The 21,979-nt window shown below is 40.0% G+C and overlaps 1 protein-coding gene across 1 annotated transcript; it reads right to left on the reverse strand.

Annotated features, from left to right (window-relative positions):
• Nucleotides 1-1,174: 1,174 nt before the first annotated feature.
• On the reverse strand, nt 1,175-2,074 carry LOC114028053 (vomeronasal type-1 receptor 1-like). Its single transcript, XM_027842240.1, has one exon. It carries the CDS (start codon nt 2,072-2,074, stop codon nt 1,175-1,177), a length of 900 nt encoding a protein of 299 aa, XP_027698041.1.
• Nucleotides 2,075-21,979: the final 19,905 nt, after the last annotated feature.

Here is a 21,979-nt window from a genome sequence, read left to right on the forward strand (position 1 = left end):
GGAGGCTTTTTCTCCCTTAAGGGGCTTGAAGAGAAGTCGCGATGGTGAATCTTCTCTCTCAGATGAGAGAATATTTGTAAAGTGTTTACTGCAATGCGTGGCACATAGTAGGTGCTTAATAAATGATAATTTCCTTCTTTATTGGGCAGGTAGGTGGCATAGTGAGTACAGAATTGGACCTAGATTCAGAAAGACCTGAATTCAAATTTGACCTCACATCTTTACTATCTGTATGACTCAGGGCAAGTTATTTGACTTCTGTCTGTCTCAGTTTCCTCAGTTGTAAAATGAGAGGAATGATAGCAATTACCTCACAGGGTTATTGTGAGGTTCAAATGAGATATTTGTAAAATGCTTAGCACAGTACCAGGCACATAGAGGGTATTTAATAACTTCTTATTTCCTTCTGTTTCCTTCTCTTCAAAGCTAGAAGCCAGAGTAGCCCAGATTTCTCTTCTCTCCTGCTCTCACCAACTTTGCCTGCTCTTCATACAGGGGCAGAGCATTGAATAATTAATCTCTACCAATGATGAAAGAGACCCATGAAATTGGTCCTTTGAGCCAAGGATTACACAGGAAATAAGGCTTGGAGAGACATAGTTTTCTTCAAGTATTTCAATTGGTGCCATGTGCAAGAGGGATTAGATGGAACCTATGTTTCTCCTGAGGAACGAATGAGGAAAAATGGATGAAAGTTTTGCCTGGTGGTCCCTTCAAAGTTGCAGAAAACCAGACTGGTGCTGGAGGTAAGGAAAAACTTAAAAATGAATGGTAAGGGGTGCCCCTTGAGAGAAAGGAAGATCTTTAAATGAAGGTGCTTAAAGAGGGAAGACCACTAGTTATGGCTGTTGCAAATGGTATTCCTGTTTTGGTATGCATTAGACTAGATAGGGTCTTATGCCTTTACCAACCTAATGATCTGAGATTCTAGCGAGAGTAGTGACAGGTGCCTTCTACTTGAATTCAAGCCCTGACCCCATTACCAGTGCCTTTAACGGATGCCCAGCTGTCCCTTTTCTGTGAAATTGGAGCTAGTCCAAATAGCTACATGACTCCTGGATCTGTTTTCACACTTCTAGCTTAATGTCTTCCAGTGATGTTTCCTCCTTGACAAGAGCCCGGGAAGACATTAGGGACTGAGTATTACTGTAGTCATTCAGCATGTGGACTTTTTCTACCATGAATAGCCCTGTAGTACCTCAGGATTTGTTGTGCTGATTACCTCAAAAGGGCTAACCATTGGAAAACAGGAAGCCAAGAAGGCAGAGATGTCCACCAGCCAGGGTTTAGGTGTCATGGCATGCATATATCCTATCAAGAAGGAATTGAGGAAGTAAAAAATGATAAAGGTGCTCATAAGCAGTAGGATCATTTGGGTGGCTCTGGCCTCAGGGAAGGCTCTCCAGGAAAAGCTGTCAGTGCAAAGCTGCTGAACTCTCTTGTGGTGCTTGTACAGGAGATTAACCTTGTCGGCACTGGTAAAGCTAACGAAGGTCATACACACAGCATCAGGGAGGGAGAACACAACTGCATGCAATGAGGCACTATTATCAGTAGTGGTATTGACAGAGCAGTATTCATACTCTTTTATTTCTGAGATGTTTCCAGTGCTCCTTGGCCCTCTGAGTTTCTCAAGAATAACAATATTTTGCAGCATGTGGAAAATCCAGTAGAGGAGAATAGAGGGTATAATGTATCTTTGGACTTTGGCTTTCAGCTTTATCCACCAGGGGTGGTGGGGACTGATGATGATGGCCTGAAAACCACTCAAGAGGCAGATTGTGCTGAGGGAGAGCTCACGAGCTACTCTGTGAAGGTAGAAGACAATTTTACAGCCCATGTCATCTAGAACATTCTTCAGACCCCAAGCTGCCAATCCCTGAAGGAAGCCCTTAGAGAGAAGCACCAAGGAGTTGACCAAAGCCAGCTGAGTGAGAATCAGATCGATGGGCCTCAGCTTCTGGCCAGTGAAGAAAAGGAAGCTGAAGAGATAAATTAGAAAGAAGTTTCCCTGAACCCTGATTCCTGTCTGGAAGAAGAAGGCAGTGCCCAACAGCATGTTCGTAGGCATCATGTTCTTGGTGTCCTGAGCAGAAGAATTTCAGTCTGAGCTTGGGGGACCCTGGAGAGAAATACAAGGGCTTTATGCCATCCCTCATATTGGTCACTCATTCCCACCTGAAAAGAACTCATGAGATGGCTCCTTCTATACCACAGACAGACACATTAAATTCAGTGATTTCTATACAGTGACTCTGTTGGCTTGCATTATTTAATGACTCCTCCTGTCATTTACACATTCTTGGATTAGTGTATTATTGACTTTTTAGTTAAGGTTAGTAGGCACAGCTTTCATGGTCTGTATTTGTACTAAAATCAAGAGAAAGTGGTTGACCTTTTGTTCCAGGATTAGCTTTCTGCTCTCCCTCAGCTCACTTAAGAAAACTTGCCTTATGGACTGGTAGCTGTTCTGGTTTAGTCAAACACCCTACTTGACACTTTTCTCAGAGCTGGTTTTGCCTGACCTATTACCCTACCAATGCATTCTGCACTTATAGTCCATCAAATCCCACAGATCTTTTCTAGACACACTCCTTTCTTTCTAGACACACTGGATTCATGCCTCCCTTCTATATTTATGAAATATACTTTTGGATCCCAGGTGTAAGATTTTGTATTTAATTTATTAGATTCAACCCAAAAACCTCGACAGGCTAGAACACTGGGATGAATAAAATAAAATGAAATTTAATAGGAAAAAAACACGTAGCATCTGGGGAATCCCTTCTTACACAAGTCTTCCCCACCAAAAGCTACCTCAGATTCCAGGCCTGGGGATGGAGGGGTGGGTGGGTATCTGTATCCACACAAGGAGGCTCATGAGCTTCCACTGGAGTGGTTACTTTTACCAACCATCCCATGGACAGATTCATTTTAAAATGATAATTTATCCAATGACATGAAAAATTAAGTGCCAAGAAAAGATTCCTGCCTATCCTTGTATGCACACCACATTGGGTACACTGAGTATACTCTTCCACAAGTTATAATAAGGAGGAAAGCACACACACACACACACACACACACACACACACACACACATGCACACACACGCACTCAGAACATGGTATCTAGGGAATACATATGAAGGGCTAGGAAATAGGCCTGGAGGGTACACATGGAGGCAACTGGCTTAGCCAGGAAACATTCATTTAACAGCTCATGTCATGATCCTGTGTGGTCAAGGAACACATGTTGAAGGGCTCCCTAATACCCTTAGGGCTTCAGAAATAGATATGTCCTCTGGAGAGGGTCATCATGCTGTTAGCTGATATACCTAGTGGGTGTCACATCTCTGCTCTCCTCTGGCTGCTTTGTCTTTGGTAAGAGATGTCTCTGCTCTCTCCTGGATCCATTGCCTTTATGGGGATATTGCTCTATTCGTCTTTGTAGCCACTGCTCCTTTCTGCTGCTAGCTTCTGGGTTTCATTTCTATACAGATATCTGATGGTCTTCTACGATCTGATCTGTTAAAGTTCAGTGATTAGAAAGCCTCTTTCTGACCAGGGCAAGATGACATTGCTTTTATCAAAGAGGTGCTGGGATTACGAGCCATCATACCTAGATAAGGGCTGCCAGACAAAAGTCAGTTGTAGTGTGCCATGCCAAGATTGTCTGGTCTCATGACTATTTGGATCTGCTATTCATTCATTGTACTGGACAACTATCTTACATTTTGTTGTTGTTCATTCATGTCTGACTCCATAGTGGATTTTCTTGGCAAAGATCCTGGGGTGCTTTGCCATTTCTTTCTCCAGTGAATTAAGGTAAACAGAGGTTAAATGACTTGCCCAGTGTCTGAGGCCAGATTTGAACTCAGGTCTTCCTGACTCCAGGTCCCACATTCTATCCACTGAACCACCTATGTGCTTTGCTATCTGACATATCTGACATAGGGCAAGAAAATTCCTTGTAACTCCCATTTTAAATCCCAAGGAAAGTCCTATGCCTTAGAATCAAATGACATAGTCAATAGAGTATTGTGCCTGGAGGCAGGAAGATCTGAGTTTAAATCTAGCTTCAGACACTTACTAGCTATGTAACCCTAGGCAAAAATCTCTATCTGTCTCAGTTTCCTCAGATGCAAAGTGGGCATAACAATAGCACCTACCTCCTAGGGTAGTTGTGAGAAAAATGATATAATGTTTAAAAAGTGCTTAGCACAGTGCCTGGAACATAGTAGGTGTTTAATAAATTCTTCCCTCCTTCCTTCCTCATTTTTCTCTTTCCTTTCTGAAAACCCATTTTGGTAACTGCTGAAAACAAAAGCAAAATACAAGAGTTGTATAGAGGCCAGGAGACTTGAAGGGCAGCTCTGTTACTAGATCCTTTGGGATTGGCATGCCACTAGAAGTGCAGGCTCCCTTTGGATGAAGGGATATCTTTTTTAAGTGAAGACTCACAGCTTTTAGGGGCATTGCAAAGAATATTTGTGTCCTGTGATGCGTTAGCAAGAACAAAAGTAAGGTAAGAGGTCAAGGTCATTGTCCTACCCTCTGCTGGCCCACATTCCTTCCTTTGCTGTTTTTAAGTCTACCAGGAACCAAGCTATTTGGTGCTGTTCTTTCTTCTGGACAGTGCAAAACCTGTCTCCCAACAAATATAAAAAATTTAACTTGATAAGAAAAAGATGTGACTGGTATAGCTACATAAGAGTTTATCTGAAAAAGATCTAATTTTTTTATGTACTGAGAATTCAATTAATGTGATGTGTCAATCAAGAAAGTTAATGGAGAGAATTCTGAGAAGATGGCAGAATAAGTTAGAAAATTCCAAGCTCTTCAGATTTTCCCCACAAAAAAGACAAAATAATGCTTCAGGGCTAATGTACAGTGGTAAAAATAAACAAGGGTTGCAGTAGAACAATAGTGTTCCTGGGACAACTGGAGAAGATCAGAAGAAAATCTGTGAAGTGTAAATACCTCTAGGCTAGTTCCACTGAAACAGCAAGCAGTGAACCCTGGGGCTAGCTGGGTTGGGAGGTAGCCTTGACCACAGCCACCGCCACAGAAATTTTCACCTCTTGGACAGTGTAGGGAGTCAGGTGTCCGAGCAAGGGAAGATTGAGGGAACCTCTGCTGAAGGAACACCAGGCTCAGTTGTGCTGCTGAGATTCAGCCCTGGGCAAGGAGGAACCACCACATGCCAGGTGAGTGCAGAAGCAGTGGGGTGGGGATGCTGCTTACTGTGGGCACTTATAGGAGGGTGTTGTTCTTGATTTTGGTTCCAGGGCAGAGGGAGAACTGAAGGAGGACCTGAGGCCAAAGCCACCATCCTCCATGCCCCAGGACTAGAGGTGATTGCAACAAGTTGCTATAAATGAATTTTTAAAAAGAGCAGGAGAAAGGCGAAGAGAAAAGGAGAAAGAACCAAACCATAGAAAGTTATTATGGGAATAGAGAAGACTGGGGTTCATGTTCAGAGGAGGATACTGAAGCAAAAAAAAAAAGCCCCTCCTACCACAAAGAGTAATGTCAAATGGTCACCTGCCCAAAAAGAATTTATAGAAGAACTTAAAAAATACTTTAAAAATCAAATGAGAGAGACTGAGGAAAAATAAAAAAATAAGAACAATCCAAGAAAAACAAGAAGATTATGAAAAGAAAGTTAATCAATTGGAAGAGGAGATCAGAATTTTAAGGAAGAAAATGACTCCTTGAAATTTAGAATTCGGCAGGGGGAAGCCAGTGAAGTTATAAGAGATCAAGAAATAATAAAACAAAATGTAAAGAATGAAAAAATAGAGGAGAATGTGAAACATCTCATAAGAAAAACAACTGATCTAGAGAACAGGTCAAGAAGAGAAAGCATAACAATATTCAGACTACCTGAAAGTTATGACGAAAAAAAGAATCTTGGGGCAGCTAGGTGGTGCAGTGGATAGAGCACCAGGCCTGAAGTCAGGAGGACCTGAGTTCAAATCTGGCCTCAGACCAAACACTTGACACTCACTAGCTGTGTGACCCTGGGCAAGTCACTTAACCCTGACTACCTCACCAAAAAAACCAAAACCAAAAACAAAAACCCCAAAACCAAAAAGAGAATCTTAATACAATAATGCAAGAAATAATTAAAGAAAATTGTCTTGAAGCATTAGAATGAAAGGGGAAAGTAGAAACAGAAAAAAATACACTGATCACCATCTGAAAGAGATCCTATAAGGAAAACCTACAGGAATATCATAGTCAAATTCCAAAACCCTTAGCTCAAGCAGAAAATATGAGAAACAAGAAAAAAACAATTCAAATGTGGTGGAGTCACAATTAGAATCACATAGGACCTAGCAGTGGCTACACTAAAAGATTGCATGTCTTGGAACACTATATATCAAAGAGGAGAAGAATTGGGGTTGCAGCCAAAAATTTCACACCCAACAAAGTTAAGCATAATCCTGAGTGGAAAAAAAAAAAATGGACATTCAATGAATTGCCAGACTTTCAGGATTTTTTTGCAAAAAGACCTTAACTCAATAGAAAATTTAATATACAAGATCCAAGAGAAATATAAGGTAAACATCAAAAACTAATTACAAGGGTCTCAATAAGAACAGACTGTTTATTTTTCATACAAGGAAATGAAAATTGTATGTCTAAGATTGTAATTAGTAATTGGGTAGTTTGAAAGAAAAATTGGGGTAGAGTTGAGTATGATATGATTCTAAAAAGTAGTACTGTCTAGGAAAAGGTAAAAAGTAATTATCTTATGTAAATGAAGTTTGAGAGGCAGAACTGACACAGAGGAATTAGATGGGGGAGGAGGGCTGGTAGTTCTGGAACCCTACTCTCATCAGGAATGAGTTAGAGAGGGAACAATACATATATATCTAGAATGGTATAGAAATCTAAATTCACAAAGAAATAAAAGACTGAAGGGATAGAAATGGGGGAGAAGATAAGGAAGGGATTTTTTAGAGAAACCCTACTCACAACAGATCTGGGTTAAAGAGAGAACAATATATACATTCAGAAGGGAATAAAAGTCTTCTAAATTTATAAAGAAATAAGAGGGTGAAGGAATAGGATAAGGGGGTGTAGAAAGGTGTCTAGATTAATGGGAATGGGATAAAGAGGGAACAACAGATATATATTTGGAAGGCTATAAAGTCTTCTAAATTCAGACAGAAACAAGAGGGCAAAGGGAAAGGGTGAGGAGAGAACAAGAGAGGGATCCTTGGGGGGAGTAGGTTAAGTAATAGGAGGGGGCAAAGTAGTGTGTAAAAGTAAAACAGGAATCAGGAGGGATAGGAAATACGATACACACAAGCATAAAATAAAGATCAGGAGTAGAATTTATTAGGGAAAAAAAAGCAGGGGTAGTAATCATGATCTCAGACAAAGTTAAAGCTCAAATAGATTTAATCAAAAGAGAAAAATAGGGAAATTATACTATATGTCAGTCATATTAATCTATTATTTTAGACTACTTAAAATAACTAGACAGTATAAGGTTGAAATATTGCTGTGGTATAGGAAATGATGAGTTGATGGATCTAGAAAAATATGAAAAGACTTGGACTTATGAAGAAAGATGTTATCCACCTTCAGAGAAAGAGGACAAACAAGTGTAGTACAGTTTTATATAGATGCATATGAATGCATATATATATGATTATAGATATTATGTATATGTTTGTGTAAGTGTATGTATGTATATGTACATGTATGCATACATGTTTGTGTGTATATGAATGTATAATATATACATATGTATGTATATGTGTATATATGTGTGTGTGTGTATGTGTAACTATCTATATCTGCTTAATTGTATCCTTCTTGGAGGAGGGAGGAAGGTGGAAAAAGAAAAAAGTAAAAAGTACATAGCAGAGAACAAAATAAAACCTACAAGGAAGTAAAGATGGACAGTTCTGAACACAATGTGTAGTATTTATTGTATAGGTTTTCTTGAAATGGAAATTTATTGCTTCATATTTTGAATCCTCTCTTATGTTCTACTGTGCACGTGGCAAATTTTTTTCTTTTGTTACTTTGTATTTGTTTTAGTATTTGTTTCTTTTTTCTTTTCTTATTTTGTATTAAAGTTTGAAATAAAAAAAGTTAATGCAATCTTGGGCTGCATTAAGATTAATAATACGTAGGACTTGTGCCTGTGGGCACAGTGATAACTGCGCCCTCGTCCCTCCATTATTGGAAGGATAGTGAAAAATATATGGAAAAGGGCAACTGGAACACTAGATGATCTCACATTCATGCCTTGTAAAGATTAATCAAAAGAAACTTCTTTTGGGGAGGATAAGACACAGGTAGGGTAGCATAGCTTTTTCCAAGTGTATAGGTTCTGAGCTCACTTTACCGGCTGGCTGGTTGCTTGTTGTCCTTCATTCTCAAAGAGCCCCAAAGTGACATCGCTGTGCTAGAGTCAAGTTACAGTGTATCCGACTGTGGTTGATCAGACCAATACAAGCTTGGAATATTCTACCACAGGTTGGGCACAAATAGTCCATGTGAACATTTGGGGTGGATTCTCCAAATTTCCCATCTCACGTTTCTTTTGAACTACTTCAGTTCTGCTTTGCTCATAGAGCATAACACCTTCTCCGATGAGGGCACGCCATGCTGAATGGTCCTGTGCTAGTGTCTCCCATGTTACACAATCAATTCCAAAGTTCTTAAGAGAGAGCTTGGGAGTGTCCTTGTATTGCATCCTCTGACCACCACATGAGTCCTTCCCCTGTGTGAGTTCTTCACAAAATAGTCTTTTTGGCATGCCTACGTTTGGCATTTGAACAACATGACCAGCCCGTCTTAGATGCGCTCTCTGCAGTAGAGTTTGAATGCTTGGCAGTTTGGTTTGAAAAAGGACATTGGTGTCTGGTATCTTATCCTGCCAGGTGATCTTCAGAATCTTCCCAAGATAATTCAAATGGAAGCGATATAGTTTCCTGGCGTGGTGCTGGTATTACTCTCCAGGTTTCACAGACATGCAACAAGGAGGTCAGCACAACAGCTCTGTAGACCTTCAGTCTGGAAGTCGGTCTAATACCTCTTCTTTCCCACACTTCCCTTCAGAGACTCCCAAACACTGAGCTAGCTCTGGCGATGCATTCATCAACCTCATTATCAATATGTACATCCCTAGAAAATACACAACCAAGGTAAGTGAATTTATCCACAACATTCAAAACTTCTCCATTTTTTCCCCCCAGGGTCACACAAGTTTTTTTTTTGTTTGTTTTTGTTCTAGACAAATACTAAAACTTAAATAATAAGAAAAAGAAACATATTATAAATTTAAATATAAAATAAGAAAAGAAAAAACATGTCCTGTGCACAGCAGAACAGAGGAGAGGATTCAGAATATATAGCAATAAATTTTCATTTCAAGAAAGCCTACATATTAAATACTGCACTCTATGTTGAAATCTGTCCATCTTTTCTTTGCCTCCTTGTAGGTTTGCTTTTGTTCTCTTCTGCACACTTTTAACTTTGTTCTTTTTTCCCCCTTCCTCCTCTCTATCTCCCTGCCTTGAGGCTACAATTAAGCATGGATCTATTTATATGTAGATATTGATATATACATACACATATACACATATGAACATACATACGTATATAAACATATACTTTCCCTAAGAGATTCTACTCCTAATCTTTGTTTTTATATTTCTTCCTGTCTCTTTTTTCCTATTTCTCCTAACTCCTCTACTTTGCTTCTACCTGCTATCTTGCCCTCCCATTATTTAACCTATCCCCACTCCAGAAATCCCTCCCTTATCCTCCCATTCCCCTAAATCTAAACACCCTTCTATATCCTCCTTTTGACTTATTCCTTTACTCTTCCCTCTAAAGATCCCTCCTTTATTCTCTCCCCCCTCCCTATCCCTTTAGAGTTTTATTTCTTTCTAAATGTAGAAAACTTAAACAGTCTTCTAGATGTATATGTATCTTTCCCTCTTGAACCCATTCCTGATGAAAGTAGGTTTCCAGAGCTAACAGCCCCACTCCCCCATCTAATTCATCTGTATTGGGTCTGCCTCTTGCACCTCATTTGTATAAGATAACTACTCTTTTAGCTGTTCTTGAATGGTTTTATTATTTAAAGTCATATCATACTCAGGTCTACCCCAATCTTTCTTATAAGTTACTTAATTACTAATAACAATCTTAGACATAGGTTTTACATTTTATATACATAAAAGGTAAACAGTCTACCCTTATTGAGTCCCTTTTAATTGGTCATTGGTTATACCTTATATTTCTCTTTTATGTCAATCTTCTACTGAGTTCAGGTTTTTTTTTAAACAAAGTCCTGAAAGTCTGACAGTTCATTAAATGTCCATTTGTCTTTTTTTCATTCAGAATTATGCTTAGCTTTACTGGGTATGATATTTTTGGCCAAAAGCCCAGTTCCTTTGCTCTTTGATATAGTGTTCCAAGACTTGTGGTCTTTTAGGGCTGCCACTGCTAGGTCTTGTGTGAGTCTAATTGTGGTACTGCCATATATAAATTGTTTTTTTCTCTTGTTGCTCATAATATTTTGTCCTTGAGCTGAGGGTTCGGAATTTGACTATAATATTCCTGTGAGTTTTCCTCATAGTATTTGTGGAAACAAACAAACAAAAAAAACACCTGAAGGTGGTGATGGGGATTTTTTCTATTTCTACTTTCCCCTGTTGTTGTAATGCTTCAGGACAATTTTGTTTAATTATTTCTTGTATTATTGTATCAAGATTCTTTTTTTTTTTTGATCATAGCTTTCAGGTAGTCCCATTATTCTTACGTTTTCCCTTCTTAATCTGTTCTTCAGACCAGTTGTTTTTCTTATGAGAAGTTTCACATTCTCTTCTATTTTTTTATTCTTTATATTTTGTTTTCTTATTTCTCAATCTCTTATAACTTCTCTGGCTTCCCCTTGCCCAATTCTGATTTTCAAGGAGTCATTTTCTTCCTTAAGATTCTGGATCTCCTTTCTAATTGGTTGACTTTCTTTTCATAATCTTGTTTTTCTTGGATTATTCTTATTTTTCATTTTAGTTTTTCCTCAATCTCTCTCATTTGGTTTTTAAAGTCTTTTTTAAGTTCTTTAATTAATTCTTTTTGGGCAGATGACCATTTGACATTGCTCTTTGGGGGTAGAAGAGGATTTCTTTGCTTCATTATCCTCCTCTGAAGATGATTCCTGATCTTCTCTATTCCTATAACAACTCTCTATGGTTGGATTCTTTCTCCTTTGCCTGTGCATTTTTTTTGGTAATAGTTTAGTTTTTATAAACATCTCTAGTCCTGGGGTATGGGGGATGGGGCCTTTGGCCTCTGATCCTCTTCAATTCTCCCCTCTGACCTTGAACTCAAACCAAGACCTCCAGCCTCCTGGAAGTGCCCACAGCCAGCGACATCCTGCCCCACTGCTTCTGCACTCCTGCACTCACCGGGGATGCGCTGGCTCCTTCTCACCCCTACCAAGTCTCCGCAGAACAGCTGGGTCTGGCATTCCTTGTCAGCAGAGGTTCCCTACATCTTCCCCAGCTCAGATACCCAACTCCCCTCACACTCCTGGGTGTAAAAGTGGCTGGGCTGAGGCAGCCTCCAAACCCAGCTAACCCCAGGGCTTGCTGTTTTTTGTTTAAGTGGTCCCTGGCCCAGAGGTGTCTACTTTTCACTGAGACGAAATCTCATCCTGGGATTTTTCTTCAGATCTTCTCAGATTGTCCCAGGAGGACCCCTGTTCTGCCCATACTCTTATTTATTTTCACCCTCTATGTTCATCCAGAAGCACTATTTTATCTTTTTTTGTGGGGAAAGTCTTGAGAGCTTGAAGTTTTCTGACAAACTGCCATTTTCCCAGAATCCTCTCCTCTGTTTTTGTACATTTATTGGTATTTTGACTACAGAGTGGGATCCCCTTCTTCCAAGGTAATCGGGCCAAGGTTTGGTAAAACAGACAATTTTTAGGACACCTTTTCTAGCCCCTTCCTTATACCAGGAGGTGAGCAGTGTGATCCTTAAAAGGCTGCTCAGATACCCAGAGGGCTGCTGAATGACACTGCTGCTTCCAGTGAGAAGACAACCCTATGGCCTGGGCCAACTGTGTGCAGGGTTGTGACCAAAGCTCCCAGTATAGCCACACCTGCTGCTTCATCACTTGCCTGTCACCACAGAACTTTGACATAGGTAAAAATGGTAAAATGGTATGGGTGATGTCTTTTGATTTGTGTGTAAATTGGATTTAAGTGAGGCAGAGTTGCATGACATCATCAGCCTCACTCTCTTCTCCAGAGTCATCACCGTCCAGTGTCAGGACAGAGTCAAGACAACTGGTGATGGCTCAAGATGCAGTGGATGACCTTGGCATCTTTGATGTCTAACCAACCTCTAAGCACTCCACAGCACCTATTTCAGCTGCTTTCATGGCTGTTGGAATAAGTTGTTTCCATCTGCTCTTTTCAGCAGAGGAAGTCTTCATGGGGTAGACTGCCCCCAACTCACCAATGGGTTTGAGATGCCTCAGTTACCATCTACCTGGTTTAGCCCATCTGTAGAAACAGTTTACCAGGATGCAGACACTGTGCGTGCTACAGCTTCTTGGACACAGGTGAGAGTGAGGTGGAACAGGTGGACACCAAGGGTTGAAAGGAGCCCTCACACCTGACTAGTCTTCCCTGAACACACCCTACACCTTAACTCACTTTCCTAACTCCTGCTGGATCAGCAGGTTGCATTCTCAGAGGGTAGCTAGTACTTCTTCCCTTTAGGTTCTAGGGATAACTCTGAGTGGTTGTGGCTTCTAATATCACTTACAAGTCCCCATTTGGCGTGTTTTCCAATATCATCTAACCAGTTGATATCTTCCTGGTATCAATTACATTTACAAAGAGATATTTCCTGAGGAGGTATAACACGGACTGCAGGACAGCATCTTTCTCAAGTCTAGGATGCATTCTGTCATAAGTACACTTTCTCACAAGTATAGAATCTGGGGGTGAGTGGGCTTAAGTTTAGAGAATACGTACGGCAAGGCGATAACTCCCAGCTCCTGGTTGGATGGAAATAATTTTTCTTTCTTTGTGGACTCCTCAAGAATTTCCCTTCATGCACAGCTTTTTATTGAGTTGTGAAGGTTGGTAAACTTGCAGGGTTTGAAGCTATCTTTCCTTGCTGTGTCCATCTGTTTTTTGCTTCTGATGGAGAAGCTGTGATCAGCTGCTGCCGTTCTGGGGATGTCCAAATCTTCGGAGCTTTGATGTTCTCAGGGTTTTCTTCTAATCAAGGGAGGGGAAGGGGAAGATACTGTGTCCTTCCTCTCCCCAGGTGGCTTCCTTTCAAGACTTGGCTGGAATTATTCCACAATTAGACTTGCCTGCTATTGGCATATTGGATTCTGAATTGGGTTGCTGTTTGATCTAATGCCCCTAGGACTTGATGATTTTTCTTCAGCCAATCCCAGTATACTTCCTGCATAGTCTAATCTCAATTTATCAAAGGGCTCAAAGCATTTCACTCCTTTCAAACGGATTAAGGACTTTTTTTTGCACCTGTTCTATAACTTTGGTTAGTTGGTTAATTAATTTGATAGAACTGTCTGGGAATTGTTCATACCTGTTGATAATATTTTACACCTTTGGTAGATTGATTTAATTGGGAAGTCTGAGCCTCCTGTTTGACTAGTGTGAGGCAGACTTCCTCTTTTATATGAGCATCTGCAAGGCTATTATGTGAAAGAGAAAGTAGACTTCCTATGGTTGGCATCAGAAGACAGAACCAGGACAATGGGTGTAAGTTGCATGAGCCACCTTAGTAAATGAGAGAATTCTTTTTACCAGGAGCTGTCAAGGAAATGCTAGATGACCACTTGTCTGGTTCACTGAAGCAGGGATTCATGTTCATGTGTGGGTTGGACTAAAGAGCCTTTAAACTCTTTGAGATTCTATGATTGCTCTAAGCACCTAAGGATGTCTAAGGACATTTGAATAATGCAAAACTATCCTGCACCCACTAGAAAAAAGAGGAGGAAAAGGAAGAATGTGCTCCAAAGAGCAATGGGGCTCAGAATATGGGCTAGGGTGACCATCCTGAGCTTAACCATACAGAACCAAGGATGAATGTTCAATAATAAAGAAAAATTTGAAAAGAAAATCAGAACTGAGGAGATTATTTGTTTCTTGAATTCCTCAAACAACAAAAATGCAGGAGTAAATAAATGAAGCAGGGAAAGACAGCAACAGCAACAGAGTGACAGCATCAAGTCCAGTAAGAGACTTCTTTCTAAATGTGTACAAGGAGACAGGTGGAAAGATAGAAATCTGGTGGAGGGGATGGTGAAGAGGTGAATGGGGGGATTATGGACAGAACTTGGTGAAACCCTGTCTGCAGGTGAATGCTTCTTTTGTGGGACTCTATTACAATGTGAAAGAGTACATACAAGGGAGGGAGAGGAGCAGGAAATAGAGAGGAGTGAGTGATGTGCCCAGGCCAAATCAAGGGCTAGCAGTGAGGAGGAGGGAACATGAAGTTGTGTCTCAGAAAGAGAAGAGCCTACAGGGGAGTAGGTGAGGAGATGCAGGGGGAGGAAAAGATTAGAAAGGGGAGGAAGGAAGGAGACCTTACTTTGGAGGTGGGAGTAAAGCATGTAGTAACTATTTCTGCCTTTTTACATTTGTATATCCCTATACCCATTATATGGTCAGGTTTTTTTAAAGTTTTATATGGTGCAGAGTATGTATATTCTTTTGCAGTCCCTTTTAGAAGATGCCAAAAGTTTTGTTAACTTTAGTTTCTCCAAAAATTGGTTCAGTTCCATATTTTCCCCTTGGTTTATCTTTCTATTAGACTTTTCCAAAACTGATTGGTTATTGTCCTTCATTCTCAAAGAGGACCAAAGTGACATCACTACATTGGAGTCAAGGAACAGTGTGTCCAACTGTGACTGACCAGACTAATACAAGCTCCGAATGCTCTACCACAGATCAGGCACTAATAGTCCACATTAACATTTGGAGTGGAGATGTCACTAAATTTGCACATCTCATCATTTCTTTTGAGTTGCTGCAATTCTGCTTTGCTCACTGAGCAAGGTGCCTTCTTCGATGTGCGCATGCCTTGCTGAGCAGTTCTGGCCCAGGGTCTCCTGTGTCACAATTGATTCCAAAGTTCTTCAGAGAGACCTTGAGACTTTCCTTGTATTGTTTCTTCCAACCTCTGTGTGATTGCTTGCTTTATGTGAGTTCTCCATAAAATAGTCTTTTAGGTCAATATATGTCTGGCATTCAAACAGCATGGCCAACCCAACAGAGCTGTACTCTGCAGTAGAGGTTGAGTGCTTGGCAGTGCAGCTTCAGAAAGGACCTCAGTGTTCAGCATTTTATTTTGCCAGGTAACCTTCAGAATCTTCCCAAGATAATTCAATGGAAGTGATTCAGTTTCCTGGCATGGTGCTGGTATACTGTCCAGGTTTCACAGGAATACGACAAGGAGGTTAGCACAACGGCTCTGTAGACCTGCAGTTTGGCGGTAAGTCTAATACCTCTTCTCTCCCACACTTTCCTTTGGAGCCTCCCAAACACTGAGCTAGCTCTTATTAAAGTCTCTTGTCACTATTGTGTTATTGTCTATGTCTTCTTCAAGCTCAGATACTGTTTCCTTTATGAATCTGAATGCTAAGGTATTTGGAGTAATAAATTTATTACTGATGTAGATTTGTCATTGATAGTTCCTTTCAGCTAACATAGTTTCCTTGTTTATTTTTTACTTTTTGAATGTTTGTTTTTGCCTTATCTTATAGCATGATGGCAACGTTGGGGCAGCAGGTTGTATTTTTTTGATGCATTGTAACTTTTTTCCATCCCCCCAGCTTTATTTTGTGTATGTCTTTGTTGTTTAAATCAGATTGTAGAGTTTTGTTTTCTTATCCAATCTGTCATTCTTTTTCATTTTATTGGATTATTTAATCCATTCACATTTCAAGTTATGAGAGTTAGGTTTATATTTTCCTCCAGCTGGATCTAAATTGAGAGTGGGGAGGGTATGAGGTTATTATTTTCCTCTCTTCTGTCATAAATACAGTATTAACTTCCAGTGACTCTCTTCCTCTCATCTCAGATCCCCTATTCTCATCTGTTAGCCCTTTGCTTTGAGTTTAGTGTATTAGTTCCTCTCTCCTGCTTTTATCTGGTCATATATTTATTCTCCCTCTTTTTTCCTCTCAGTCAAGTAGCTTCCCTCTTCCTCTTTCCCTTCAGCTAGTCCAGTTCATTAGGTTTTTTTATTCTGTTTTTTGCACATTCTCTCACTCTCATTATTCATCTTTTTTTTCTGTTTAATCAAGATCCTTATTTCTGACTCATGATCCCTATAATTATCTTATATCTCTCTTTTCTCTGTATTCTTCATACATTTAAGCTTCTGCCCTCTATGCACTTTCTGCCACTACCTTGTAGGGCTTATCCCATGGATTCTCCTTTTTCATTGTGCCTTCCTCTCAAAACATTACCAATTACTGCAAGTGTCAGAGAGGAAGGACATTGCCCCATGGTAGCACCCTTTCTGCACCTCTGAGCTATACTCTCTCCTGGTGACCTTTTTTTCTACATTTTCCTGAAAATTTCCTCCCTGTGTCCATGCTCTCCCACTTTTCCTGGTGCCAGTTATGCCCAAAGATTCCAACTTCCCCCTCCCAGAATGAGTATATTTTGCAGGCCCCAAATCCCCCAGGGCTCATCCAGTGTGAGGAGCTCATTTCCCTTCACCCCTTGGAGTATTTATCAGTGGAATTAAAGCATGGAATTTAGTGACATCTCCACTCCAAATGTTAATGTGGACTATTAGTGCCTGATCTGTGGTAGAGCATTCGGAGCTTGTATTAGTCTGGTCAGTCACAGTTGGACACACTGTTCCTTGACTCCAATGTAGTGATGTCACTTTGGTCCTCTTTGAGAATGAAGGACAATAACCAATCAGTTTTGGAAAAGTCTAATAGAAAGATAAACCAAGGGGAAAATATGGAACTGAACCAATTTTTGGAGAAACTAAAGTTAACAAAACTTTTGGCATCTTCTAAAAGGGACTGCAAAAGAATATACATACTCTGCACCATATAAAACTTTAAAAAAACCTGACCATATAATGGGTATAGGGATATACAAATGTAAAAAGGCAGAAATAGTTACTACATGCTTTACAAATCATGATATATTCAGAATAGAAATTATTTGAAGGACCAAAAACAACAGATACACATCCAAAAGGAAATTTAACAATGAAATCTTAAATAATGAATGGGTCAAAGAACAAATCATGGAAACAATTAATAATAATAAAAGAAAGTGATAATAATAAAATAACATATCAAAGTTTTTGGGATGCAGTTAAATCAGTTGTCAGGGAGAATATCATATCTTTACAATCATACACTAACAAAATAGAAAAAGAGAAGGTCAATGAACTGAATATACATTTAAAAAATTAGAAAACCAAGAAACAAATCTAAAATAAGCACAAAAGAAGAGATATTAAAAATTAGAGGGGAGACAGATAAGTTGGAAGCACCCCCCATACACCGATAAATAAGACTAAAATCTGGTTAACCCTTAGCTAATCTGATTAAAAAAATCAGAAAATCAAATTAATAAAATAGCAAATGGGCAAGGTAAAATCACAGTAAAACCAAAAGAGAAAAAAAGAATAATTATAACACATTATATACAAGTATAGGTTAACAAAATGGAAAATACAAAGGAAATAGGGGAATACCTTCAAAAATATGAAAAAAAATGGAGGTTCTGGGAGGACTTCACCAATGGGTGAAGGGGGCCACAAGGGGCAGGAAGGTATTTCAAGGTGAGAAGGCAGTTGAGGCTTGTGGCAAAGTCCAGAATGTCAGAAGCAATTCAATTTCATAATCTCCTTGTTTGATCTTTCAAGTATGCCTTCTTCAATTTTCAAGAGATCCTTTTGGTATTTATTTTGAGTGTATTTATTCATGGTTTTGCCATTTTTACAACTGTATTTTAAGGTCACCAATCATATCTTTTTCTATTTTCTTAATGCGTGTTTTCAGAGATACCACTTTTTCTCTGAGGAATGATTTAGCTGCATCTGGGAAATTTTGGTAAGTTGTATAATTGTTGTCAACCTCTTATACATAGTTATTGTTTCTATATTTTGTTCTTTGACCCAGTTATTATTCAGGTTGTCAGTATTTGGTCTCCACTTAGGTTTATATTTTGTGTATGTGTTACTTTCTATTTTTACCACATTATGGTCTGTAAAGGATGTGGTTATGTGTTCTTCTAATATTTATTTATATTATTCTGTGCCGTAACATCCCTGGTGAAAATTGTTATAACTCCCATGTCATGTATTACAGACATATGTCTCTTTTCCCATGGAAATGTTCTTTTAAAAAATATTTTATTTTTTACCCCAATTACATGTAAAAGCAATTTTTAACATTTAAAAAAATTTTGAGTTTCAAATTCTATCCCTCCCTCCCTCCTTTCCCCCCTCCTTGAGACAGTAAGCAATCTGATACAGGTTATATGAGTGTAATTATGTAAAATATTTCCATATTACTCATTTTGTGCAAGAAGACTCAAATAAAAATAAAGAAAAGAAGGAAGGAAATGAAAAGTAGTATGCTTCAGTCTGTATTCAGACAGCATCAGTTCTTTTTCTGGAGGCAGATAGCATTTTTTATCATGAGTCCTCTGGGATTGTCTTGAATCATTGTATTGCTGAGAATGGTTAAGTCATTCACAATTCTTCACCCTACAATATTGCTGTTACTGTGTACAGTGTTCTCCTGGTTCTGTTCACTTCACTATGCATCAGTTCATGGAAGTCTTTCCAGGTTTTTCTGAAATCATCCTGCTCATCATTTCTTATAGCACAATAATATTCCATTACCATCATACCACCATCATTCCATTGCCATTCCATACTACAACTTTGTTCAGCCATTCCCAATTGATGGGTATCCCCTCAATTTCCAATTCTTTGCCACCACAAAAAGAACCGTTAAAAATATTTTTGTACATTTATATCCTTTTCCTTTTTTATCTATTTGGGATACAGACCCAGCAGTGGTATTACTGGATTATGCACAGTTTTATAGCCCTTAGGGCATGGCTCCATGGAAATGTCCTTGAATGGATCCATTATCCTTTTCACATAGAGACAGCTAGGTGATGCAGTAGATAGTGTACTGGGGCAGACACTAAATGTGCCCCTCCCTGTTCCCTTGCTATAGTTCTCAGCACTTTATCTCTTGGAATATTTTGTTTATTCATTCAACAATTACATGCTACATACATTGATTACATGCTAACAATTGGCAAAAAGATGAGATATGTGCTGGGGTTGTAAAAATGACAAAAATAGCATCTTCTTTTGAAGAGCTCATGATCTCTAAGGGTGAAATAATACACACACACACACACACACACACACACACACCCCTCCATAACTTGGTTAAGAAACTTTCAGCTCTGAGATGCTTGGCCACTTTGGTGAATGTAGGCATGTAAAACCTGTGTGCTTTGTTCCAAGGCAAATGTGAATGGCTGATGGAGGGAGAAATACCATTCCCAAATCAGAATCCCCCCCAACCCCCTCTCCCAACTTTGCCTTAGGTCACAGTATTTCTAGAACAAGTTCAAGTTGGGGGAGGGAGAATGTTCTCTTGGCTCTCTTTTATAGGCCAACACCAAGGATGGCTGTCCCAGGAGAATATATCCTACAGGAAGTAATAATAGGAAGATCCCATTAAAATCCTAAACAAACCCTTCCTTACCTATAAGCTCATACTCTTTGACCAACCACCCCCACTGGACCTAAAATCCACGAGACCTCAGTGGATATCCAGACAACAGGCTTCTGCTTCATCATGGAGACACACTTAATTTTATTTTATACTCATTCATTTTCCTGATAATGTTGTAGGTAGTGTATTGAGTACCTGTGGGACAATGGGAAGGTCACCACCTTTCTGGGCCTCAGTTTCCTTCTCTGTTAAAGGAAGGAGCTAAAAGTTGAATGCCCTCTGGGGTTCTTCCTTACTTGAAATCTATGTCTGTGAGCTTATGGATTTTCACAACAAAACCACGCAAACACAGAACACGAGTGCCAGATATATACTATCAGTATATATGTACTGTCCTGTTGGCCAGACCCAGCCACCAACCAAAGCTTCACGCTGTAACTTACCAGTGCCATCACCTTCCTGCACAAAACCACATCGTGCACGGGACCTCAAACCTGACAATATCCTAATCACTGAGAGATCTGGAGTCCCCATCCTTAAGGTTGCTGACTTTGGAGTCAGCACCACAAGGGAAAAAGGGTGGTCAGGACAACAAAAATGTGAATGTGAATAAATACTGGTTGTCTTCAGCCTGTGGCTCTGACTTCTACATGGCCCCTGAGGTCTGGGAGGGGCCCTACATGGCCAAGGTGGACATCTTTGTCCTAGGCATTATTATTTGGGCCATGATAGAGCAGATCACATTCATTGACTCCGAGACCAAGAAGGAACTGTTGGGGACCTACATCAAACAGAGGACAGAGATTACACCTGTAGGTATGTGGGACCCAAACAAAAGCTTCACACAGTTAGAAATCCAGCTGCCTGGAGAGCACCCATCAGCCACCCAGCCACTTCTTGATCCTCCTCTTCCCTCTATGCACCTACTGAAGAGATTGTGGGTCCCTGCAAAGTCAATCTTCTCTATTCCTTTCATCACCTACAGAATCTCCTAGCTTCTCAAGAGATACTCCTTGTGTTTGAGGCTGAAATACAGGAAAAAACTTACCAGGCTGGAGCCAGCTGCTGGAACACTGGGCATGGCTGTGGCAATCAGTGTGTGGGTTGACAGGGCTGTGTAGAACAAGGGCTCTAGTTATAGAGTCTTGATTCCCCGAGCTGATCCGCCCCTTCTCATCTCCATATCACTGGGGAGTGGTGTTTATCATGTCACTTTCAGCGGATTTGACATTGACATTGCCAGGATGGGGAGCCAGGGGATGTCCCAGAACAGGAGAACTTTTACTTCAGGTGCAAATTGTCACCAGCAATTACTGTTCGTGAATAACAACTGCCCAATGGAAACTAATTATCATAATGAGAAATGCCAAATGGGCAGCCTGAAGCAGCTGAGCAAGAAACTTTCCTTAGGCTTGAGGGAGGAGGATGAATATGTCAGATGGCACCCTGAACAAGACACTTAAATTGTCTCAGCCTCAGTTTCCTCATCTGTAAATGATCAATTAGCACCTACCTATATTTGTAGTAGAGATTAAATGCATTGTAATGCTGGGGTTGATACTGTGTATATGACTGTCCTCAGTGAAGGACATTGATTACTCAAACTCTCAAGGGATTGTTGGCCTCGGCAGGTGTAAGAAATTCTCAGACAACTCCTTCCCATCCTCAAGGAGAGCCATATCTCAGTGTTTGAACCGCCCACTTTTGGATATGATGGGAACTCTGGGTCCCGAACAAAAGGCTCAGAGGTCATTATGCGCCACTTCCAGTACCTGTATACCATTCTATCGGCAATTATGCTGCAGACTTTAGAGTATACTGCATATGCTTGGTGAGAACCACGCCTACCTGTTGACTTGTGTTCTGAGGAAGGAGGTGATAATACTACTCATGTTCAGTATATCTCCCAGTTGAAGGAGACTCTGAGAGATTCCATGGCTTCAGCTCAGAACTGGGCAGAAAGATGTTATGATTATAAAGTAAAGTGTCAAGGCCTTCAATGAGGAGACAGAGTTCTGATGAGAAACCTTGGCATTTGAATGACTCATAAGTTAGCTGACCAATGGAAGGTCAGCCTGTACAAAGTTATTGAGGGACTGTACATTTTGCCTTTTTGCAAAATAGCCTCAAATAAAGGGGGGCATTTGAGGATAGTTTATCTCAACCACCTATTGCCCTTAGGAGAGTTAGTTGAACTTTCTAC

This window comes from Vombatus ursinus, unplaced genomic scaffold (genome assembly GCF_900497805.2).
Source record: "Vombatus ursinus unplaced genomic scaffold, bare-nosed wombat genome assembly UNPS02014868.1, whole genome shotgun sequence".
Lineage (NCBI taxonomy): Eukaryota > Metazoa > Chordata > Mammalia > Diprotodontia > Vombatidae > Vombatus > Vombatus ursinus.